Genomic DNA, 26,762 nt, shown 5'->3' on the forward strand with positions numbered 1-26,762 from the left:
GCTTTTATTGTACTATCCTAACATATTTTGTAAGTCTATGTTCTATTCATTATCGAAAGGACGACGCGACGCCCCCTTCCCCCTCTCTTTCGCTTCTTGTTTACGTAATTTTTGGGATGAGCGCAGAGTAAATAATATTCAAACGGAAAATTAAATGAATATTTATTTTTGTATGATAATAAAATCTAACAAATTATCAAACGTCGTAGAACAAATGTTGTTATTTATGATGTTAGCTATCTTGTCTTGCGAGGTTGCTGATGTTTTACAAGTAACCCTGTATTTATACACGTTAACGATTTATATTTATTCCACTATAATAAAAGCTGATAGATATGTTTATATATAATAGAATATATTGTGACTCGGCTACACAGGGCTCGCCAATGTTGCAAAAGTAGAGCTGAAATGCAAACAGGAAAAAACAAACATAACAATGTGTGCAAATGGCACTTCGACGAGGCAGCATGTTGCGATCCTATTTTCTTTTGAAATAAGAATCAAAAAATCACAGTGTATTTTTAATTTTTATTTAAGTAAGCACAAATATGACAAACATTTAAGCATGCAATTTAACTTTATAACTACACCAACTAACGTGTTCTTATTATATCCATAAAACAAAGCCAGCTATATAAATTTATAATAATCATTTTAAAACAAAAATTATATTTTACGTCAAGTGAACAATGTATTATGTAATTTAAAAATAATCCTACTTTATTACCTTATGCATAAATGAAGATATAGATTTTGTTAGTATCTTTACGATGTAAATAGATGAAATTAAAATAAAACTTTTCGACCTTCACCAAGATATATGAAACACAAATAATGAATAATGAATTGATCATAGTCTATAATATTAAATTAAAATTACCTAACTAACGATTGTATAAACACTAGGTCAAGCCTATTAATCTGAAAGAGCTAAACGATGGGCCGTATCGTGGACACCTAATTTGGCGACTGAAGACGCTTGAAGAATCCATTTTATTCCTTATCTTCTATTTCCAGTGTTGATTCGGGTGGCACGGCGTCGTCGAGGCCTTTGCACACATTGCTAGTGATATAATTTATGTTGCAATGGATCATATTGGTAGCTAAAAGTAGGCTTAATTTGATACAAAACTAATATATCCATTGCGACATAATTTAAAAAATGATATACACTCGTCGACAACAATTGTTTTTTTGTCAATAAGTAAATGAAAAATATTGAAATTACTGAAACTAAAACAACTTACTAACATTCAGTTAGGGCGTGATAAACATAGAAAATTGTTGTAGACGTGCGTATTGGTATGTATCAACATAGCAACCGTACCTGGCCCGGGTCGCTCCACTTGAGCGCCCGGGCGGGTTCCTCTTCACCGCCGCAGAAACAAAACACCAATAAGGCACTCGGTATTTATTGCAATCGTATATTGTATAAAATTATCTTTGGCGTTATAAATCTGCGTTAATCTATTTGCAGCTCACCAGTGCTACCAGTTCGAGTTAAATAAATTACATAATTTATTGGTGTCATTTGATGACGACCTCATTTGTGATATTAAAATTATATTATTATGCCAACAAAATTATATTTTTGATTCATTTAAATAGCAACAATAATATTCAGAAAATTCATTAAACGACTTTCCCGAACAACGCGCAACTATTCCGAGCTGGCAACACTGCGTAGCTGTGTGTTTGTGACGTCGGGCCCGGACGCGTCACCCGAATCAATTCCACTGGAAATATCCAAACTTTATCCACCGCTGTCAGAGATGACCTTCTTTGCTTTGTGCCACTTCACTTTCAGTATTTTCTTGTACTGGTTCCTTTTGCGTAACTTCCTCCACCGCTTTATCGTTAAATATATCGTCCGACTTGTCAGCAGTATCTGTGCTGGGTTCATGTTCAAGTGGTTCTTGTACTTCTTTTGACGCTACTGAAAAACTCGTATCTACAGCATCGTTTGCGTCGTAAAGATTAGCTGGTTCACTAACTTCCTCATTTATCTCTCTGCTATCTTCACTGTTACCATTAAAAGTATTTGTTTCTACTTTATCAAAATTATCATGCTCTATTTCATGATCGTTTGATTCTTGAGTATCTTCCTTTTCTGTGACATTCGATTCATGTACATTATTTTCTAACGTATTTTCTTCTATTGGAACACTATTTTCTTTAGATTCTAAATTATTGCTTTCATTTTCTACATACTTTGTGTCAGAGTCTACATTATTAGTATCTTTTTCTACAGAATTTGTTTCCTTAACACTAGGCTCACTAGTTTGTTCGCAGTTGCTAGCTTCATTATCATTCGTATTATTTTGAACTTCCGTTTGTTCAGCTTCTTCACTCTGATTTGTGTTTTCATCAGCAGCTCCCCATCTGGATTTTCTATCTTTATCTCTTCTCGAATTCCTGTCTTCGCGGGGTTTTGTTCTGTCATCATGGTTTCTTCTTCTGTCGTTTCTATCTCTATTATATCTATCTTCATGTTCACTATTTCCTGCACTCCTTCTGTCCCTTCTTCTGTCATCCCATTCGTTTCTCCTGTCCCATTCTCTATCTCTATTCCAGCCCCTTTCAAATTGTTCGCGTTCGTCAAATCTTCTGTTCCTATCAAAGTATTCAGGGGGACCATCAAATCTAGGCCCATCAAACTGTCTATCTCCTTCAAAACCTTCGTATTGCCTTGGTCCTTCGAATGGTGGTCGCGGTCCATCGAAAGGCGGTCTGGGACCATCGAAAGGTGGTCTTGGAACATTGAAGGGCGGTCTAGGTCCGTCAATTGGTGGACGTGGGCCATCGAAGTGAGGTCGAGGACCGTCAAATGGCGGTCTTGGGCCATCAAACGGTGGCCGTGGACCATCGAAAGGCGGTCTAGGCCCATCGAACGGAGGACGCGGTTTAGGACCGTCGAAAGGTAGTCTTGGACCATCAAACGGTGGTCGTGGTCCATCAAATGGCGGCCTGGGTCCGTCAAACGGTGGTCTGGGACCATCAAATGGAGGTCTTGGGCCGTCGAACGGTGGTCGGTTATCAAATGACATTCGATTGAACGGCGGTCTATCAAACATTGGCCCAGGACCACCTTCAAACGGTGGTCGTTCAAAAGGTGGTCTATTAAAAGGCGGTCCCATATTATTGAACCTTGGTCCAAACGGACCTGGGCCTCCTGGTCCTTGATCCATCCACGGTCCTGAAATGATACAAAATTATATTGTTATGTAATGTAAGGATCGAAGTCAGCTTATATTTTTCAGACCGAACATTGATAACGAGTGATTTTATTTGTACTATCTATATTAAATAATGAGATTTATACCCTACGACAGATTTAATTCAGTCTGAAAAATTATGAAGAAGAGAGATTCATACCTCTGACAGGCGGTCTGATCGGAGGTCCTCTCATTCTTAGCTCTGCAAATTAAAAATTTGCTTGAATCCTTGTCTATTGATGTTTGTTACTTAGAAATAATAAAATAAAAATAATTTGGAAGGATTCATAAAAAAAATAATTCAATAGCAAGAGCTAAGTTTTTAAAAATAATAATATTATCAAAATACAATTACGCAAATAATAACTAATACTAATAAACACTGTATAAATACATTAGTACAAAAAGCATGAAAAAAAAATAAGGCTATAAATAGTTTAAAATTACGCACATTAAAGAAAAATAGCAGAAAAATCTTAGTTTAAAAATTATTTTGATAAGGTATAAATAAATAAATATAAATGATTTATAAGATAATAAATTGAACCAGACAATAACGCCAATTGCGTTTAAGCAATCATAGTGATTTGTGTTAATAGATGAGTTTTACTATTTAGTAAAAATATATTGAATTATTTAGTTAAACTAGTATTTGAAGGCATGGAGAAGAATGTTTTTATTATTTATTACATTTCAAACACAAACAATAGAATCTCCTCTCTTTATAACCTTAGAAACAGGTAATAATATGCACAATCAAACAGTACTTTTTTAATTAAGTCATAAAAAGTGAAAATTTTGCAACATGCTATGTTATATCACAAGGTATATTTCAGGTAAATTATTAATAGGATCATATTATATAAAGAAATTGGGATAAAGAATTAATTGATAAATAAACTCACCAGCCCTGAACATCGGTGCCATTTGTCGCGGTGGAGGCAGCTGTGTCCATCCGCCCTCGTTTTCGGCTTGATTATCACCCCCTGTAATATTTATTAACCAAATGCCAACATACATTGCTAACTAAAGTATATTTATACCGATTTCATCAAGTAAATTTTAATGTCATCAAAGCATCCTCCTATAGTCGAGCCAATTTAATAGGCAACATTTGACGTCTATCAATTTTATCTTCGAAGAGAGGTTACCTGCTTAAAAACATCGATTAAAGTAAATTAATCGATACGGACTTGAAACATTTGTCAATCGAACTTGAAACACATGTCAATTTTAAAATTCATCAGGCGAATCCCTGTCCCAGTAATATACTTTCTTTCGTAAAACACACAAACACAACGCATTTATTACTTTATGATGATTTTTATTCACAAGTAATCAATGCATTCGATTCTGTATGTCAGATTTCGATTTTTAGAGTAACGTCTCTGGTATTTAAAAAGAAAAAAGGTTTATTAACACAAAATTGAAGCGACGTCAGTTCTTTAAATCAGAAATTGTTGAAGTGAAAACTTCTTTAGCGGCGTTGGGTATAAAATCTTAAACTCGCGTCAGGACACGTGGCCTGATCGAAAAAGCGTAAGACGAATTTTTTTTTATTTTTTAGCCCTTATATTCCATGCGTAAGACGGATACCATTCCAAAATATCAAACATGCTGAACGTTAATTAGTCCATTGAATAAAAAGTTCTAGAGTGCGTGAGTTAGTAACGTAAGATGTTTCTTCGGAAACATGTCAAGAGTCCCTAGGTAATAAACATACTAAAACCCCGGGACACTAGGAGGAGCCCCGGAGTGGGGGGAGGGGGGGAATGGGTCCATTTTTTCATTTTTCGCTTAAATCTCAAAAACGGTACATGTTAGAGAAAAACTTTTAAGCAAAAGTTGAAAGGCCATAAAATTATCTACAAGTTGTACCTAAATCATTTTTTCCTATATCTTACCGTTTCTGAGTTATACGCAGTAAAAAATGATTTTGGCTCAAACAATTTCCCCATACCGATCAAAAAAATATTTCTTTCTTCCAAAAAACTCAAATGTGCAACTTGTAACCGGTACTGATAGATTGCTCTTAATAAGGTCTATAATTGGTAAAATAAACACATTTGGTCCGGGAGCCAGCAGCAGATTTTATGACCAAGTTCCTCTCAAGCGGTAATTAGTAAAATGCATCAAAGTATAGTATTATGAAGCCTCGTGAACGTCAGCTGGAGCTCGGTTGGGGGGAAGAGCGGTTGTAGCCTCCCGTATCAGCTGACGGTTTTTCCACCAAGATACAGCCAGCTGACATATATATTTATCCACAGTTAAATATAAGCTATCATCAGGTAAATTTTTGTTTGAGAGGAAATAACGGAAAATAAATTTTTCTTTAAATTTAACTTTCATGTTCGAGACACCAGCTGACGTATAATACACCATGTTGTAACCAGCTGACTATTTTTTTTCGTTGAGATATTGGGTTAGCTACAATTTGACAAATTTTTAGCTGAGAGGAAATGAATGAATGAATGTATTTTTTTTCCTATGTGCGTGGGAGGCTACAACCGCTCACCCCCCCAACCGAGCGCCAGCTGACGTTCACGAGGCTTTATAATACTATACTCTCATGCGTTTGACGAATTATCTCTTGAGAGGAAATAGTTAACCAAATTTGCACCTGGCTCCCTAACCAATTCCTCCATGGAAGCCTTTAGGAGGAATCGATTGTCAAAATATTATATTAGGGTAGTTTGAGTTACTGAACTTGATCTTTTTATTTTTTTCTTCCAAAAAAGTCAAAAGTGCAACTTTGACCGGTACAGATAGATTGCTCATAATTAGGTCTATCATTGATAAAAATACCAGATTCCACCACGGAAGCGTTTACGGGGAATTGAATTTTGTTAGGGTAGTTACGATACTTGAACTTTTTATTTTTTTTCTTCCAAAAAACTCAAAAGTGCAACTTGTGACCGGTACTGATAGATTGCTCATAATTAGGTCTATAATTGGTAAAATAAACACATTCCTCCATGGAAGCCTTTAGGAGGAATCGATTGTCAAAATATTATATTAGGGTAGTTTGAGTTACTGAACTTGATCTTTTTATTTTTTTCTTCCAAAAAACTCAAAAGTGCAACTTGTGACCGATACTGATAGATTGCTCTTAATTAGGTCTATAATTGGTAAAATAAACACATTCCTCCATGGAAGCATTTAGGAGGAATCGATTGTCAAAATATTATATTAGGGTAGTTTGAGTTACTGAACTTGATCTTTTTATTTTTTTCTTCCAAAAAACTCAAAAGTGCAACTTGTGACCGGTACAGATAGATTGCTCATAATTAGGTCTATCATTGATAAAAATACTAGATTCCACCACGGAGGCGTTTACGGGGAATTGAATTTTATTAGGGTAGTTACGATACTTGAACTTTTTATTTTTTTTCTTCCAAAAAACTCAAAAGTGCAACTTGTGACCGGTACCGATAGATTGCTCATAATTAGGTCTATCATTGATAAAAAAACCAGATTCCACCATGGAGGCGTTTAGGAGGTATTGAATTTTATTATGGTAGTTACGATACTTGAACTTTTTAACTAACTACCCTAATAAAATTCAATAATATATTGTATAAGGATACATTGTTCATTTAATATAGATCTATATGGCCCTTTACACCGTATGATTTAAGTGAATATTTTCGAAGATATTACAGATTTAAAAATTGCAGGACGTAGCGTTTGCGGCCGCCCGGCTATGTATTTTATACCCGTGCGATGCCGGAGCGGGCTATATTTTTATACCTATACAACGTTCACAATTTTTCTGTAGTGTATTTAGTAAGTATCAGCATTGCACCCGTGCGAAGCCGGGGCGGGTCGCTAGTATAATTATAATTAGGATTACAGGTTAGGTCAATCCATTCCTAATTAGGAGTCAAAAATAATAAGAAACAGTCCAGAAACACGGCCAAGTCGAGTAAAAAACATGACAAAATAATATCATCTAACACGGACGAATCACATAATTTACTTGTCTCAATCACACCTACCTTAATCGTTAGATATCTCGCTCGCACACCACATCAACATAAGGGTGCTTTTTCACCAGAGATGTGCTATGCTACGTTGCTATGTGTTTGATATCCACCAATCATATTCATTCATGCATATAGTTTAGCACTGATGGATAGAATTCAACTATTGTCTGTCCAATATAAGAATTGCTTTTTGACAGCTCGATGGGTGATACCAGAAGTGATGTTCAAAAGATTATCGATTGTGATACCATTTCAATTATAAATTCAAAATATTATACTAAATTGAATCAGGTACGTAAATAATAATTACATCGTAAACGTACTAATAAGATATGTAATAATAAGACCACATATCTATGAATTGTATGTTAAAACTAAACTAAACTAATATTTTATTATTTATTGGTTTCTATCTTACAATTTGGTTGTCTTTACGTTTAAATTATATATCATAATAGAAGAGTTTTTCTGTATCGGATATATTTTACAGAGTATTTCTATCGATTATTATAATTTATCGACCCATCATTGAATAATTCTGTAGACATCACTAAGTGGGCGGGGCTTGTCCATGAAGTACGATAATTATTTGTATGACATTTACAATACAATCCTTCATAGGCGTGAAGCTGACAAAAAGAAAATAATATAATGGACAGAGTTTAAGAGCGTATACGCACTATGCGGGTAGCCGCATTGCGGGTAGCCGTCCGGCTGACCGCAATCACAATTATGTACGTAATATTCATTTCTATGCGCACTGTGCGGTCTGCGGTTACGTACATAATTGTGCTTGCGGTCAGCCGGACGGCTACCCGCAATGCGGCTACCCGCATAGTGCGGATACGCTCTAAGATATGTTTTTTATATGGAATGTTGGGTGCTATGCATTTGTGCTATGGATGCGTGCTACGAATGGCCGCGAGTAGTGTACTACGATATATTGCATGGCTCGAGCTGCGTATCTTCTTTGCGCAGCTAGTTTGCGTCGGCGCATCTTCATAGCACAACTTACTCGAACTGCTACATAGTTTCACACACAGAACAGTAAAAACAAATAGAAGTGCTATAATGTCATAATTAGTATGAAAACCAGTGTCGCCAAACCCACACATTTAAACCGATAGTTATACAGTACACTACAAGTAAACTATGCCTTTGATTGGACAGCTTAATTTGAGTCAAAACCGACTTAGGTTATAAATTCAGCATTTCAATATGAACGCACAACTGAGAGCAAGTTAGGTGATCTAAACTTATTATTGACACGTGGGCCACGCCCACATCACACTTCTATTTGTTTTTACTGTTCTGTGGTTTCACAGCATAGCTATTTCACTTTCGCAGCATACCTGCATAACACATCGCTGGTGGAAAAGCACCCTTAAAGTCTTTTTGTTTGTTGGAGTGAAAACTTCTTTAGCGGCGTTGAGCACTTTTTCTGTAATGGGTATAAAATCTTAAACTCGCGTCAGGACACGTGACCTGATCGAAAAAGCGTAAGACGGATACCATTCCAAAATATCAAACATGCTCAATGTTAATAATCAAGTTTTCACTTCTGCCGTCACTCCCGGAGTGCAACCCGTCTTTTTTTGGCTCGTTGCCACGTGGAGGCCTATTTCAGAATCGCTGCACGTATATAAATCTTCTTACCATTATCAAGCAGTGCGGGAGGCAGGTCGATCTGCTCACTGTCACTGCCCCGTTCCTCCGGTTGCTCTTCCTCAATCTCCATCTCCTTCCCGTTGGCCATCTCCCAGAGCCGCTCTTGGAGTGTCTTCTCGTTTGTTGGCTCGTTGCCGCGCGGTGATTTGTCGCGGCCTCTTTCGCTGAATAAAAAATACAAGTAAATAAGAGATATACTTCAAAAAAGGAACCAAATGTTTAAGAAAATAGAATTTAGACTGTAAACCGGCTCCTGATCAAAATAGGTTTATTAAATGTGTTTTTTAATCAATACAGCGATTATAAAAAAAAATAGAAATTTAAAAAAGTTATATTGTATCAGACTGCGACAGAGACAATGTAACCCTTGTTCGATTGTAAGTATTATATTTGTTTGGCCCGACCTGGAGCCTAAACGGCTTGCCGTATTTTTCTGTGGCAATATATTCATCTCAGTCGTAGAGGTGTGTACCTCTACAACTGTGTACATAAAATATAAAAAGTAATAATAATTTGGTGCCAAAAATTATAAACAAACAGTAAAACTTGCAGTAAGGTTTTTTGTTTTTATTGTAATAATTAATTAATCTTGTTGTATACCTATATTAAGAAGAGCTGGAACGTCAACACATTTACACATTGCACATGTTAGGCCGGGAGATACTGACACAAAATTTCGGGTCATTTGTTACAGCATGGCGGTCTAGAGGGGTCTTAGTACGCAATGACAAAAAGAAAAATGATGGTCAGTGGGCGTTATTTTATTTTTTATTTATTTTATTGTTTTTTTAAATCAACGCATCGCGTCGGTACGGGGGGCTGTAAGTTACACCGGAAAAGTATGGCATGACACTACCGCCTACATCTTTTTTATGGGCTATCGGTAAATTCTAAAATTTTTGTGTTACAAATCGTTTGACTTTCGCTATTTATCCGACGAGTTCGACTAACGCCCACGCGACTAGTCCACCGGTACCAGCGTTCTGACCATCATTTTTCTTTTTGTCATTGCGTAATAAGACCCCTGTAGAACCGCCATTCTGTTACAAATGACCCGAAATTTTGTGTCAGTATCTCCCGGCCTATGTGTAGCTTTTATTTTGCAATTGTTTATAAATACAGGGTGATGTGTGTAGTACGAATATCTAAAAATCTATGAAGAATTTTGTGATACAGTAAATGAAAGAATTTGATTTTGAATAAGAAAACGTCCGTTATTTAAATCATTATCAAAATAACCATCCGTGTGTTGGGAGTGAGCGTTATTTGTATTGTTTTTATGACCTGAAATTTAATTATTATTTGATAATTGAATGATTATTAATTCTTTTATCCAATTGATTATTATTAGAATAAATAATTAAGTTCATCAATTGATTTACTTTTAAATTATAATTTTACAGGTAAATTATGAGAGCTTTCATAATTATATTTGCATATATTTATCTACAACGCACCATTTTACAATTCAAGTCTAAAATGAAACTAGAGTCGCATTTATTGCACGCCTCATAAGCGAAGCGTTGAGGTGGGTACTACTGTCACTTCGCGCAAAACATCTGATTTTTCAAACTTAAAATGTCTTTATGTATCATACATTGCACTTGTAAGATAATACATACACACACATATTAAGAAAAAACACTATTTTTAACGTTCATGATATTTTTGATGTCATTTTTGTTATTTAAACTAGTTAAAAAACAGTTTAAAAAAGTTCTGTCTTGGACGTCCGTGTGTCTGTATGTGCGGATCCTTTTTCTTGTTAACACGATAGCGACCGAAATACTTTACTAATCGAGTCTTTTTTTTCTCTTACGCTTGAGTATGCTCAGGAATAGAACCCTTTCATTTTTCAGGGTCTGATTCGATGTGGTTTAATTGTTATTAAATAAACAAAAATAATAATTAATAAATATTTATTAAAAAAAAATTATGAGGCGTGCACTTTTGGATTTTCCAAATTATTTTTGAACATACTGTAAGTGAAATTGCATAAGTGTGAGTACTGTGAACATGCCAGCTTTCCTTAATTGACCGATACTCACGGATTATTGGCATCTCTATTGACACGGTCCCGATCCCTGTCACGGTCGCGGTCCCGTCCGCGGTCACGGTCACGTCGCTCCCGCCCGCGGTCCCGCTCACGATCTCTGTCACGGTCACGACGGTCGTCCCGTTCTCCTCTGTTATATTGTTTATACAATCAGGTTATTGTAAGCGATGATTAACAATATTACAAAAGCTTGTGTCTCCACTGTTAAATTTTTTAACCACATTTTAATTGAAGGGCGCGATGCTTCCAATGCGATAGATACTGAACCATATAATTATTAATGATAAAATCGATATTTTCATGTATAACAATTTTTATTCGTAAAAATTAGCATATCAACAATCTTTTACTTTCAATGCCATTTTTGTATAACGTGAAATGAAATCAAAAGGGAATATGAAAAATTCCAAAATATTTGTTATTAATAGTTTTAAATAAAGTGTAAAATTAGTTACACATGTATTTCATTGACAAATAAACTGCCTTTGACAGTGTTTGATGTGTTTAAAGCTATAAACAATGCGTACAAACCTATCCCGCTCGCGTCCATCCCTTCTCTCGCGATCCCGGCCACCCCTTGGCTCCCTATCCCTAGCGCTTCCATCCCTTCCACTGCCATCCCTTCTATCCCGATCCCGTCGCTCTCTATCCCGATCCCGATCCCGTCTATCCCTGTCACGGTCCCGTCTATCCTCATCCCGCTTGTCGTCCGGGGGCGGCTGGGTAGAGTCGAAGTTGTCCGGGTTGAAACCAGGGGGCGGTTCTGAGCTGTTGAACGCCGGTGGTGGTTTCGAGACCAGCGCTTGTAACTGCGTAAAAATATTACTTGCATGTTAGAACGCCGCAATTTTTCTGGTTTGGTCGAAAAATTCAAGTGGCTCATTGCTAAAGAATGAGAGATAATCGAGAGACGTATAAATTTTGTTTGTTTTGTACGTAATTATGATGATTGATACGTTTGCAGATTTGTTATTATCAAAAAACCATCAATACGGAAAAAAGTAATGTCCTTGTTTATAATCCATACTAATATTATAAATGCGAAAGTAACTCTGTCTGTCTGTCTTTTACTCAATCACGCCTTAACTACTGAACCAATTTGCATGAAATTTGGTATAGAGATATTTTGATACCCGAGAAAGGACATAGGCTACTTTTTACCCCGGGACATAGGATAGGTTTTATCCCGGAAATCCCACGGGAACGGAAACTATGCGGGTTTTTCTTTGACTGTGCGGGCGAAACCGCGGGCGGAAACCTAGTAATTAATAATATTACCTGATCAGGATGCATATTAGAAGGCACATTGTCACGTATATGCATTTCGCTCTGACTATCTGTAGGAGTATCTTCTGGGTCCAACTCCATTGCGTCATCGGCTCCACTCACGTCTGAACTGGCTTGTTGTTGTTGCTGTTGCTGTTGTTGCTGCTGTTAACAACAATAATATTGATGAGTTAAGAACATAATTACAAGATATACTTATTTCTATACAGGGTTAATTCACATTGGAAGAGAAACACTTTGTACTCCAGTCAGTCAAGACAATCAATTCGCAATAATTCCAAAAGTTTTCAAACTTCGGTCAAGTGAATGGTACATTGGGACGACAATAAATCTCATTTTGCAACCTTGTCCGCAGTCCGGAACATTGTTAAAATTGCAATTAAATTATTTTTTGCTGTATGGTCGTGAAAAAAAATTCCAAAAGTTCTGCAAACTTGGGGAAGTTTTCGATATAATATTTCATATCACATATTAAATTTGCAATGCTTCAAAATATGTTATACTTGTTACAATTTATAATTATTACTCTTTTTCAACATTTTTGCGTCACATTTACTTATTTCCATACTAATATTATAAATGCGAAAGTAACTCTGTCTGTCTGTCTGTTACTCAATCACGCCTTAACTACTGAACCAATTTGCATGAAATTTGGTATGGAGATATTTTGATGCCCGAGGAAGGACATAGGCTACCTTTTATTGCGAAATATGTACCACGGGCGAAGCCGGGGCGGACCTCGTTTTTGTATAAATTAAAATTGCCTTAGATGATACACTACAAAAGAATTAGTTAATTTTATTACACTAATACTAACCTGTTGCTGCGGCTGCGGTTGCGAAGGTAACGGTGCATGATGCAGCGGTAACACAAGACCGCCCATTCCCATGCCCATCAACCCACTTAGGAAACCGCCCACCATTCCTGTACGAAATAATAGCAATGGGTAAATAAAATAGATACTCAAAAAAATTGGTTGTTTACTGTTTTGATATATTTTATGAAGTACATGTATTTATTTCAAACAATTAATTACCTGGTTGTTGTAAAGTGTGAGGTTGCATTGAAGGCGGGAACCCTAATAACGCACCGCCCGCCCCTAAACCACCCTCTGCTTGTACACCTGTATGTGCAAACAAATATACATTAGAATGATGTCGAGTAAATACATACGTAAACTTCAATCATAGCAATGATGGGCACTTTAAGACGAGGCTCCCTAACATAATTTCTGGCACTGAGAGACCGGTTACGGTACTAGACGCTAACACAGCCGTAATAAAGTTGAATATCGCGTGCGCTCTTTGATCGCGTTCGAGCTCGAAAAGTAAGTCTCAATTCATTATTTCGTTTATAACTAAAGTAATAATTGACCTAGAGAAAAAATATCTTGTGATTCAATAGTAAACTCTATTTTCTTACTGTTAACATTTATTTTAGACCTAAAGTCCCAGTATATCTTTAAAAAAAGTAATAATCCTTAAAAAAGGCATAATTTTTGAATAAAAAAAAATGTATGCGTGTACTAGTGTACACACGTAAGAAGTGAAACTTCTTTATGACCTTATTTTTCAAAAAATAATTTACTATATGCAACTTTATAGAAATACGTCAATCACGCGTGTAAGGGATAAAAACAAGATGGCGCGTAACGGAAAAATGTTACACAAAATTTTTTTCCAACCCCGATAAAGAAGTTTCACTTCAATGAATCGAGCGAAAATGTTACAATTAAGTTACTGTCTTGTACATCGAAAGAATGTATGTGTGCCTGTTTCAGAATATTAATACAAATTCACATGAAATTTAGGGAGTCTCCCCTTAACAAGATTCAATATTAAATAATCAAGTTTTTATGTTATCGAAAGCCAAATGAGCAGACAGAATGCCTGTGTGTATGTCCATAACACAGTGTGATGGCTTAATTTATGGGTGTTGACTTTATTATGCTATTTGGCCTTAGGCTGTTCTTTTGTAAAATATGTGTTTCTTTTAATAATATCATGTATTATTATTTGTTACAGATGGTAGAATTAATGTATGCAACAGCTCAAAAAAATTTGGATATGCTAAGAGGATTAATCTACTATATAAAAATAAGTCGGGTTTTACTTCCTGACGCTATAACTCCAGAACGCACGAACCGATTTCCACAGTTTTGCATTCGTTGGAAAGGTCTCGGGCTCCGTGAGGTTTATAGCAAAGAAAAGGTGTCTCTGGAGGCGAAACGGAGTTCGCCGGGTTTGCTAGTTTAGTTTATATTTAAGATCTGTTTTGTCTCACCTGGTAATGGTGCGGGAAGCGGCGGCCGCATGCCGGGCGGCATGCCCGTGGGCAGACCAGGTCCCATACTGCAAAACAAAATATAATTAAAAATAAAGACGGGTTGCACTCCGGGAGTGCCAGCAGAAGTGAAAACTTGATTATTAACGTTGAGCATGTTTGATATCCAACCGTCTTACGCTTTTTCGATCAGGTCACGTGTCCTGACGCGAGTTTAAGATTTTATACCCAACGCCGCTAAAGAAGTTTTCACTTCAAGAATTTTAAGTGATAAACATCATACACTCGTCCACATGAAGAATAATGGAAAGTAACGGCCTGCGTACGCGCAGTTAATGTTGTTTATTCAAAGGTCAATAATTTTGAAGCATAAAACATTAAAAAATTATATACCTATTATCTTTATGGCTATCATTTTGTCCATGGTCGACACTTATAAACCATCAATTAAACATTTAAAACGCACTTGCCGTAACATCCAAATTATGCAAAAAAAATTGCAGAAAAAATATTTATTATTAGATTAGGTCTGCAATTACTATAATAGTGTTAGTGTATTACTGGTCCATCACTATCTATCACATATGTAATATATTACCTAGCGTCAACAGTATAGGGCACGTACCCCGGCGGCGGCATCCTCGGCACGGGCAGCGGTATGCTGGCCGGCGGTGGGCCACTCATCGCCATCGTGCTGGCCGGCAGTGGGCCACTCATCGCCATCGTGCTGGGCGGCAGGTTGGGCAGACTCGGCAAGGCTACTGGTGGCATGCCGCCGAGTAGCGGTATCTCGGACATGGATTTTGGTATTATCTGTGTGGAGAGACAGTTATTATTAACTTTTATTCAATTTACTTGAAAATAAAGCGTTTTTTTCGTAATTCCTATTTTTTCATATACTTACTTACATAATTTCTAAAGTAGTTTTAACCCATTGACCACCGAGCGGCCCGATCGGGCCGAGACACAATAGATTTTCTATTGTGTCTGTGATCCGAGGACTGACGGATTAAATTAATACTTTATTTTAGAATTATAAGTGAAGTAACATTAAAGTAAATTGTTTCACTACATTCAACACCAAGCACTACTGCGACGCAAACATGCAAACTGCTGCACGCACATATACATTCCTTGTGCAGCAACCAGGGTCCAGGGCATCGCTCGTGACTGTTCAGTTGATGGTATTTGACCACATTCAAACAAACCACCAATCACTATTACACATACATCCGCTCCCTGTTTGATTGCATTCACAATATAAAACACGCAACACCATACACACACACAGCTCGGCCTCTTCACACATGCACAGCGCATACATACATATGCACACTGTTTGATCCAATCAGAACAAAAAAAGACGTGTGGCACTCGGAGACTGCCGCGGTAAAGCTATTGCATGCTATGCCTTCAAGCCCACGCTCCCCACTCTGACGGGCGCGGAGGTGTGCTCCGCGCCCGTCAGAGTGGGGAGCGTGGGGTTTTTTCGATACGCAATTTCTGGATTCGGTCCCCGCGCTCAAGGCCCGCGATAGAAGCTATGCAATAGCTTAACAAACAACACCGCACACTCACCCTGGGCGGCAGCCACGGCGGCAGCGTCTCCTCGTCCACCGCGCCGCCCTCCTCGAGCGCGTCGAGCGACAGCGCGCCGAGCACCCAGCGCGCGTGCAGCGCGGCCCACGGCAGGTACGCCACGCCGAGCTCCGCCTCCCAGTAGTCCTTCCACTCGCGCCCCTTCACGCCCTTGCCGGCCGCCCACGCCACCTGCGCACGATGTTATTGTGAAAAGTGTGACATTACAATTATAGAGGAAAAAAAAAAAAGAATTATCATCATAACGAAAAACTTACGCTTCTATCGCAGTTGCGTAATGAAATAAAGTTCTACATCTACTTAGTCACCTTTAAACTAGTACTTTTGTTTTACGTCAAACTATTTTTCATCTATTGTGCCGTGCACATATTGTGTAAAGTATGATATTACAATAATAGAGGAATAAAGAATTATTATTATTACGAAAACCATAAAAAAATCCGAATGCTTCTATCGCAGTTGGGTAATAAAATAATGTTCTACAAGTACTTAGTCACCTTTTGTCAAACTAATTCTTTCCATCTGTTTTGCCATGCACTTTTACTGTCTACTTTTGTTTGATGAATAAATCTAAATTCTAAAACACTCTGCTTGCTATGTCATTAATGTAATTTAATTTCAATTACTCACTGTTATTTCCTTTGAGTGCAATTTATGCCTGTCCAATTTTTGCTTCGCTCTCGCAGCATCTCGTCTCCTTTCCATAACAACGAAAGCGCATCCCCTCGGCGGCACTAAATCCACCGACACGAGACCTCCAAATGCACCAAAAAGGTCGGACAACTCCTCTTGTGTTGCCAGTTTCGATAAATGGCCCACCCATAGTGTTGTACTACACACTGAAATATAATTTATAGATTAGGGACTTTACTCAATTAATAACTCAGGCCCCAGAATCACAGACACAATAGAAAATCTATTGTGTCGTGGACCGATCGGGCCGTTCGGGGCTCAATGGGTTAATTTATGTTAAATAAAATTACCATTATTTTTAAGTATTTAACTGATAATGTAGCTTATGCAAAATAACAAAAATTTACGTAAATTTAAACTAAATCCAAGATTCCTTGATAATTAACTTACCACTTAAGTTCTCCTTTTTAATAGGTGGCAAGCCCTTTTTTTCTCGTTCCCGTTGTTTTTCTTTTTCCGCCTCCCTCTCTTTGTAACTTTTTTCCTTTTCTTTATCCCTGGAAAAAATTAAACATATATAAGATCAATTTATCTACATCATGTAGTTCATGCAATTAAGTTATTGGATGTAGATTCATCAATTTGTTGAAGTAATCCGAAATCTATCATTCCAATTCAACTTTAATTCACTCTACATATTGATTAACATAACATTTAATATTTAGTTTTATAGCATTCAAATGCTTTATAAATTCGATTTTCTTAGAATAAGAAAACCAATCACGACGAGGGGTTCGAATCTTAAGAATTTTTTACATACATTTAAAAAAATTATGACCACAATTTTAATATTAAATGAAAAAGACAGATAACATACCTATCCCTATCTCTGTCGCGGTCCCGACGTCTACGCGGCGAGCGCGAGCGACGCCTTCTGCGCGGTGATCGCGATCCGCGACGACGAGATTTTGGCGATGGACTCCTGAAATATATATACATAATAGATTTTTGACGTGACAACGTCTTATAATTCGGTAGAGCCGGCTGCACGCACGAAAAAACATGACTCATGCGGCGTTACCTCGCTCTGAGGCGTTCCATGTAAGTTGTTGTTGATGATGATCATGATGTTGTCACGTTCAACTATCGTCAGTAAACCGACTTTACAGACAACCAATTTTTTTTTTATTATTGATTAGAAAGCCGGCCTTCAACAGATATAAATTACAAGTTCAAATATATTTTGGTAGGTTTTATTATGTAATGGAGCAATCCCAAGACGGAATCATCTACATCTATATATATAAAACTCAAAGGTGACTGATATAGTGATCTATCAACGCACAGCCCAAACCACTGGACGTATCGGGCTGAAATTTGGCATGCAGGTAGATATCATAACGTAGGCGTCAATTCATCCCCTAAAGGGTAACAGCTAGTTAAAAAATATGATTATTAAAATATAAATTTTAAATTTCATATTGAATTGAATACTTCACTCATAAATATTTTTTATTAAACTCATAAAATTTATAGAGGCTGCAATCTAGCTTGTTTAGTCTGGACAAAAGTAACACATACAAACATACATACCTAGAATCATTTGCATCAGGAATTTCAATAACTTGAGGTCCAGCGTCCACAAATTCTATGTCAGATTCATTTGCCATGTCATCCTTTGATTCATTTTGCTTTGGAGGCTCATTTTGCGAACCCTGAAATTAAGGTGACGATTTCCATTTTATTAAGTACATTCATCACTTTTCAATTAATGTAAAAGTATTAATTTTATAACTTATCTCCAGAGTAATTAATCAGATAAGAAAAACCATAGTGTAAGTCACATAATATACTCACTAAGAAAGGAAGCCCTTGGTTTTGATTTTGCTGCATTTGCAAATCTGACATCATTGGCATTAAATTCTGAAACAAATAACAGTTATATTAGTAAAAGGTATTATTGGCATTAGTATATTATAATATAGAAAAAAATATTTCTACTTAAAACACTAATGGGTACAGATAAGTGATAATACTCACGGGTATCTGCATTCCAGCTACTAATTGCATTTGAGCTTGTAAGCTTTGAAGTTGTCTCATAATCTCTGGATTTGTTAATATGCTGAAAAAATATATAGGTAATATAAGTTTTTGTAGACCATTTTTAAGATAATAAAACTGGATGCTTGGATATAAAAATAACCGCTTTTTCAATAATAGGAATATTATTCTAAATAATCTGTCTGTTTGTTTGGGTTCTAATAATATGTTCCTGGTGTAAAAGTTACTTATATGCACCATAATAAATATCTATTGGAATGCTATCCTTGTTTCATTTAATTATTTGCAAGTAAAGTTCCATGATCCCTAGGCATGAGGCAAATGTTTGTAACCTTCATTAAACATTATCTTGTTAAAAGGTTAATGACCTCCATTACAAACACTTATGAAGGAAATTCATCTCAAGGCTGCATTCCACAGTTTATAATAAGTCCTGATTTTTTATTTTATAATCTTTACTAATACTATAATAAAGCTGAATAGTTTGTTTGATTAACATGCAAATCTCAGGAAAGGCTGATTTTATTTGAAAAATTCTTTCGATGTTAGATAGCCCATTTATGAGGAATATAAAACATACATATAGTAACGCTAAGACCAATATGAGTAGAGTAATGATAATGATAAAGAACTAAAATAAATAACGATTCAAATTAAAACTCACCTTCCTAACGCATCGGCTGGATTATGCGATTGTTGATGTTGATGAGTAGATTGAGTATTTTGTGAATGTTGATTATGCTGCATATTGTTTTGATTATTGTGAGCATTATGCATATTCTGCATATGAACTGAGTTGTGTTGCACGGGACTTGAGTCTGCCGCGGGAGTGTCATCCCCACTCTCATATTCAAAATCATTGAGTAATTTGCGATTAAATTTTGCAGGTGGCGGCCCTGAGGGCTGATCCTGAAACTGATAGTAATAACAATTATATCAAAATATACTTGTTTTAAACGTAAATTAAAGTTTATTGAGAATAATCTCCAAAATTAACTTAAGAATGGTTCGAATTATCTGAGCAGTTAGTTTAGTAAATTGAAAATATAAAATTATTGTAATTTAATAAAAGCAAATATATAAAATATGGATAATTACCTGATCACCCATTGGTGTAGAAGAATGTGGCGTATGTTGTGATGCAGGGCCAGGAGATATTTTATTATCTGAAGCATTATGGGTGATATTTAATGAACTTCCTAAAATATAACAAAATCTTAGTTATTTTGACAAATATACTATATAGATAGAAGCAAATTCATTATTTTAATTTTTGGTATTAATGTATTACAAATAATAATTATTGAACTTTATTGTTTAAAGATGCAGATGAATATCAAGCGACTATAAGAAAATAGATTGCAAATAATATTGCATCATTTGTTACCATTGGCAGTGTTATTTTGTTGTTGTTGTATTTCCAAATGTAAAGGATGATTTGGATCTGCCATGTCCAATAAGGGTTGGATGACATCGGGACCAAACACATTATTCTTTTGCCAAAGGTTTAACACTCTGATAATGTTGCGCTGTAATATTATAAAATTAATAAAGTGAGAATAAAATATTATATATTTTGTTTATAATAATTGTTGATAATTAGTTTTATGATAACATATAGTATGGTTTTGTTTAACTAAGATATTATCAGAATTATATATCAATAATATCATAAAATATGCTATTCTTTTTTTATTAATCTAATGATTATAAGAGACATTATAATAATATAATGTAAGAGCATTTAGCTTATCTGACTTACTAACAGGATGTCTACCAATAAACAGCAAATATTTACCTAAATTCATAGACAAATTATTGAGTCTATACTACTTTAGCGGTACCGCTAGTTATCAGAGAACGAATCATAACCTAATAAGTGACTTTATATAACCAACCTTATCTTCTGGAGGGCATCTAAACAGATTAGCAAATGTTTGTTGCATATTTTTGGCAAACCTAGGGGCAAACACATCTTTATCTTGTCCAAATTGATGCCTTGACTGTCTTACAATTGAATCTATCACGTAAAGTCCCGGAACTTTGTATTCAGGTTTGCACTTTTGGATGAACTTTTCAACACTATGTACAACGTGTTTGTAGAACTTAATTGCCTTGATAGCACCTCTTGTTATAGCACTCATTTTTGCCTTTGATATTGGCGGCTTATTTTCGTACAACCCGGATAACTGTAAGAAAAATTTTAATGAAGAAAGATGCCACGGAAAACGTAAATTTCGAATAAGTTTTATCTTTACCTCCGCGTTGAACGATTTCACTTCTGGTTTATCCATTTTGTTTATTTATTTACTATAACTTAAATATAAACTAAATTAACTAATAAAATTAATATCAATCGGAATTAAAATCATTTTCGTGAGCACATCAACATGCTCAGAATTACAAAATGGCGTGAATAATGTTACCAGTAACCAGTAACCAGTTACGATTATAATTTGTGACCATCTGTGCCATTGTGCCATTCTGTGGTGCAGGAATTTTTTATAAATAATAAAATCTTTTAATTTTATTTAGTACAAAAATGGTTATTACATTTTTCCATAGTCTTATTAACATAAATTGAACGGCATACATGTGTATAGTGGTCTAGTATAGTTACATATATCACAGAGCAAGACATATATGTGTAACCGGTACATGTCCTCACTTAGGCCGCCTTTCCATCTGCAAGAAAACGCAAGAAATGTCCGACAGTCTGGCTGACAGTAGCTTGTAAGTCTAATTCCGCGTTTTCACCTGCAAGTAGACTTGCAAGCTGCTGTCAGACACTGTCGCACATTTCTTGCGGAAGTTTTCTTGCAGATGGAAACGCGGCCATATTCTACATTTTAGTGTGGAGTGCTCGCCACTCTTCAGTCGCCACAAAATAAGTAGTACGTCTATATTACTTGATCTGTGTGTACCAAGGTCCAAGGCTAACTAAAGAACTAAATTTGATAGATCGGCCAAATTGTAGAAAACACGTTACGAGTGTCCCCTTCCACGGTAAAACTTTCCGCCGAGGTACGTCGCGTCGCATCTTGGTGTGAGCTGACTCTAATAATAATAAAGTATAAGTAATTTTTTTCTGTCTTATCGATACCGCTGCACAATTAATCAAATAAAAAATGTGTGGTTTTATGAAACCACGGTAAAAGTGAAACTGTTCGAACGGTTCCGAACACTGCTTTGTGTAGCGCATGTCGCGTGACGGTTGGTAGTAGGTTGGTAGTAGGTATACCTACTCGGCAGCCGCGATACACGCGACATGCGCTACACAGACCAAAAAGTTTGAGACGATGTAATAAAAGTTTCACTTTAAAATCCATACTACACATATAATGAAGCGGTATTTTTCATAAACGATTAAATACATTTTTTACGCAACTTTGAAATTAAGTAATACTGGAAAACTAATACTGTAATACCCTACCACGCGTGATTGACGTATTTCTGTAAAGATGCATATATAGGTCTACCAGAATCTGATGGCAAATTTATATTTAAGAAATAAAAGATTTTTATGTGGCAACTTATTTGACAACTATCAAATTGGATGTCAAATTATTTGTCTTTTTTGCAGTTGATGAATAATTTTTAGGATTTTGTCTAAAAAATCTTCGAAAATGTCGAAAAAGCCGCTGCGATCACAAGCAAGAGGTGTTGTTTATAATGTGTATAGAAAAACATTCGATGAAGAAGGGTCAAACACATCACAATTTTCAATTTTGAAGATTTTATTGGTAAATTGGACTTACCCGTTTTGATACTATAAATTAAAAAATATTATATGTAGGTAACTATAATATTGTTTGTTGATTTCAAACTCAAACATCAAACTCAAACATTTATTTATTCAATTAGACTACTTTTAGTAGCACTTTCGAATCGTCATTACATAAGTATTTTTAACATTTACCACCGATTCGGAAAGCAGTATCTATGGAGAAGAACCGGCAAGAAACTCCATAGTTGCTCTTTTAAAATCATATTGTCAATATTACATAATCTGTAACTTAAATCTAACTACATAATATATCATAATATGCCAAAGAACTGTCCTGTGGTTCTTACGCGACAACCCTCCATGGATTTTCATCTTCCATATATTCCTTAATGCTATAATAGGCTCTCTGAACTAATATATTTTTTACATAAGTTTTAAATTTAGCACTACCAAACTCTTTAATATTATGAGGAATAGGCATGACGACAGTATCCATAAATGATCGTATTAGTGTTTTTAAGGGAAAATGTACAATAAATAAATTCAATATAGTGACTTAGAAATCTTAAAACCATTAAGATTAATGAGATTATCAATAAAATAAAACATTGAAATTCTGCAGTTAGCCATTATGACTAAAACACGCGTGACGTCACGCTTAAGTAAACAACTCGCGTCAGATGTGTTTTGTTGTTATGAATATGTTGAGAATACGCATTTTTATTTATTTTCTATTGTTTCACGTATGCTTTATCGACTCAGAACAGAAATATAATTGCGAATTCACGAATACGTGGTTCGGGGTTCTCCGCACCAACTTTATACAATCATTTCTTATTATTTCTCGCTTGAAATAATTACTAACACATTTTTGAGCATTATTTTTATGTTGATTCATACTGCAATACTGCACACCACTCATAAACTTTGAAATTCGTTTCTATAACACATATTAAATAAAGACTTTTTTAATTTTCTTCGCAATGCGTACAAATAATTACGTATTTACAAAAGTTTGACGTCACGCCTACGCCATGACACCTGCGAGCTGTTTTGGCACAGATATTAAATATTTTTTGAAAAATGGCTTTAATCTTCGTTAAATTTAAGTATATTACCGAAATATAGGGTTTTTCTTGTATAGTAAACGTATACACACATTATGGAAGAGGATTTCAAAATCTTTCGTCATGCCTATTCTATTGTAAAAGCGTATACCTTGACCCATAAATGAATTTTTAACTTTAGCTAATCGGAAAAATGGCATTTCAATTCTATTTCTGTTCCTTGTGCCATAACAGTGTCTATCTCCTACTCTTGTGTGTACGTCGGCATTTTTGTGTACATGCAAAATATTATTAAATATATACTGTGATGGTACAGTAAGGATACCAGTATTCTTAAAGAGATCTCTTAGTGAGTCCCGAGCACGTAAATTATATATAGAGCGAATGGCTCTTTTCTGTAAGATAAATATAGTTTCTATATCTGCTGCCCTGCCCCATAGTAGAATTCCATAGGACATAATACTATGAAAGTAGCTGAAATAAACCAATCTAGCTGTATCTTCATCGGTGAGATGCCTTACCTTTCGGACTGCATATGCTGCTGAACTGAGCTTACCTGCAGCGGTGTTGACATGGGCTCCCCACTGTAGTTTCTCGTCCAATGTTAACCCAAGAAATACAGTCGATTCTGTAGGGTGTAATACCTCCCCGTTCAAGGTAATATTTCTGCTCAACTTTTTAACGTTAGGTAGTAAAAATTCAACACAAGTTGTTTTTTTGGCATTTAATAATAAATTATTAGCAGTAAACCAGTCGGATATGTGTAAAAGAGTACTGTTCACTTCGTCAACATTTGGGTCATGCCTATCCACATTGAATATTAATGAGGTATCATCTGCAAACAGAACTATTTCACACCTATCCTGTAAATAATAAGGTAGATCATTGATATATACCAAGAACAAGAAGGGTCCTAAAATAGATCCTTGTGGAACACCAATGTTAATTGACGCACCGCTAGAACGTTCTCCATTAACAACTACAGTTTGTATCCTATCATGCAGGTATGAGGCTATGAGGTTCTGAGCTTGTCCTTTAATCCCATAGTGATTAAGTTTACGCAATAATGTACAATGTTCAACGCAGTCAAATGCCTTGGAGAGGTCACAAAATATCCCCAAAGCATTTTTTGAGTTTTCCCATGCCTTATATATATGTGTTAGTAGTGCAACTCCAGCATCTGTGGTTGAGCGCCCCTTTGTGAAACCAAACTGTTTGGTGTGCAGCAAATTATTAGAAGCAAAGTGACTAGTCAATTGGTTTAATATTAACTTTTCGAATACCTTACTTAATGTTGGTAAAATCGAGATAGGTCTATAGTTGTTACAGTCTTCTTGATCGCCTTTCTTAAATAGAGGTATAACTTTACTAAGCTTTAGTAAATTAGGAAATGTACCATAGTCACAACACTTATTAAATATGAAAGCTAAATTTTTTGCAATATTTTCTATTATATTATTAACTAAATTTACGGACATTCCCCAAAGATCACAAGTGTTTTTTAAATTAAGTGTCTTAAATGCTGTAACAATATCATTAGCAGTTACGTGACGCAATTGAAATAATGTACTGCACCCCGCAACATGGTCCCTCAAAAAGGTCTCTGCAAGTACTGAAGACGAGTTTAAATTATTAGTAATGCTAGCAGGGACACTACTAAAGAAATCTTCAAAAGCAAGCGCAACATCAGCATTTTTGTCAATAACCATGCCATTATGTACAAGTTTTATGGTATTACTTGATTTGCTTTTACCCATTTCACCATTAATAATAGACCAAACTGTTTTAACTTTATTATCCGAGTCGCGTATTTTATCTCTGATATACAAACGCTTCGCAGTAAAACAAACAATTTTAAAAGTTTTTGAGTAATTTCTAACATATCTAAGAAAAGATGGGTCTTTATTATATTGCTTCATACCATATAACTCATAAAGAACGATCCTACACCTATGTATGCTAGGTGTCGCCCATTTACTAAATGGTAAATCCTTGGTAATATTTAAAGATTTAACTTTAAATATTTTTTCAAATTCATTATGAACTAAATTAAAAAGATTTTTAAACATTTCACAAGGATTATTATGACAGGATTGATCATTCAGTACGGGCAGGTTTTTATTAATATTATCTCTAAATTTATTAATGCCTTTTTTAGTTATAGGCCTAACATTAATTCTTTTAAATTCAGGTAAGCAATCCCATTCAAAAACTACTTTCTGGCCACAGTGATCCGAAGTGAGTGTATTGAGAATATTTTTCTCTAAACAGATGCAGTCGCAGTATATATTATCAATACAGGTTGCAGAAGTAGGTGTAATTCGTGTGGGTTCATTAAAAAGTTTATACAGATTAAATGACTGAAACAAATTAACAATTCGTGTTGCCGTTTGTGTTTGTAAAAGTATATCAATATTAAAATCACCACATACTATAACTTTTTTTTTACTCCTACTTAAACGCTTTAATATTTCTTCCATGACAAGTCAAGTCAATTTTATAATGTGTATCTGTTAATACTTACGAAAATAAACATAATTTTATTTTATTTTTATTTTATTTTATAAAAAATTATAAGCAGTTTTGATCTACATTATCATTATAACGATATTTTCACATGGCATACTGGTAATGAATATACAAATAGGTATAGGTATGTGTAAATAATATTATGTAATTACCTGTATAATAGTAATTTGTATAATTGTATATTATACATGTAAGTATGTACCTACATAATATTAAGTGGATATCTCATTATTAAGTACAGTATTGTCCACTTATGTAATGTGAGTAATGATGTTGAGGACAAAATAAAAAATAAGCAGTATCAAGATCGTTCAGTCCATTTTCCCTAGGGTTGCACACTCAAAATTTTGATTTCCCTCATTGCCATCAGATTCTGGTTTACCTATAGTAAATTATTTTATGAAAAATAAGGTCATAAAGAAGTTTCACTTCTTACGTGTGTACACTTAGTACACGCACACATTTTTTATTTTAGACGCTGTGCCTCCGCGCCGGCGCCGTTGGCGCCGCACGTAGGTATGGGACTTCTTTCATGAAGATCCAACGAATCAAGTTAATCTGCATCCGCGCAGCTCCCCTGTATATAATATGTTCTGTGCCGCACAGTCATGTCGATGGATGACCTTATCTATGGTATTATTAATCTGTGGA

At 35.5% G+C, this 26,762-nt stretch overlaps 1 protein-coding gene across 5 annotated transcripts; it reads right to left on the minus strand.

Moving 5' to 3' along the window:
- Positions 1–514: 514 nt before the first annotated feature.
- On the minus strand, positions 515–21,200 carry Isha (Insulator su(Hw) mRNA adaptor). Of its 5 annotated transcripts, none has more exons than XM_090109730.1 (23): positions 21,047–21,200; positions 20,687–20,977; positions 20,176–20,317; positions 19,887–19,954; positions 19,453–19,703; positions 18,768–18,849; positions 18,585–18,650; positions 18,321–18,442; positions 17,605–17,709; positions 17,178–17,284; positions 16,725–16,933; positions 16,074–16,265; positions 15,094–15,308; positions 14,496–14,563; positions 13,249–13,335; positions 13,030–13,136; positions 12,204–12,356; positions 11,457–11,734; positions 10,918–11,055; positions 8,858–9,033; positions 4,121–4,201; positions 3,376–3,417; positions 515–3,196 (listed from the first exon to the last, which is right to left on the minus strand). In XM_090109730.1, the coding sequence occupies exons 1-23, from the start codon at positions 21,080–21,082 to the stop codon at positions 1,767–1,769; spliced, it is 4,446 nt and encodes a 1,481-aa protein (XP_089965856.1). In that variant the 5' UTR covers positions 21,083–21,200; the 3' UTR covers positions 515–1,766. The 5 variants fall into 5 exon arrangements, with proteins under 5 accessions (XP_089965856.1, XP_089965855.1, XP_089965854.1 ...); XM_090109729.1 differs by having other exon boundaries at positions 15,121–15,308; positions 19,887–19,987; XM_090109728.1 differs by having other exon boundaries at positions 12,204–12,353; positions 19,887–19,987.
- Positions 21,201–26,762: the final 5,562 nt, after the last annotated feature.

The sequence above is a fragment of the Colias eurytheme genome, chromosome 14, assembly GCF_061535395.1.
Source record: "Colias eurytheme isolate Ceu_HAF_F1 chromosome 14, ilColEury1 Martin Lab GWU primary, whole genome shotgun sequence".
Classification (NCBI taxonomy): Eukaryota; Metazoa; Arthropoda; class Insecta; order Lepidoptera; family Pieridae; genus Colias; species Colias eurytheme.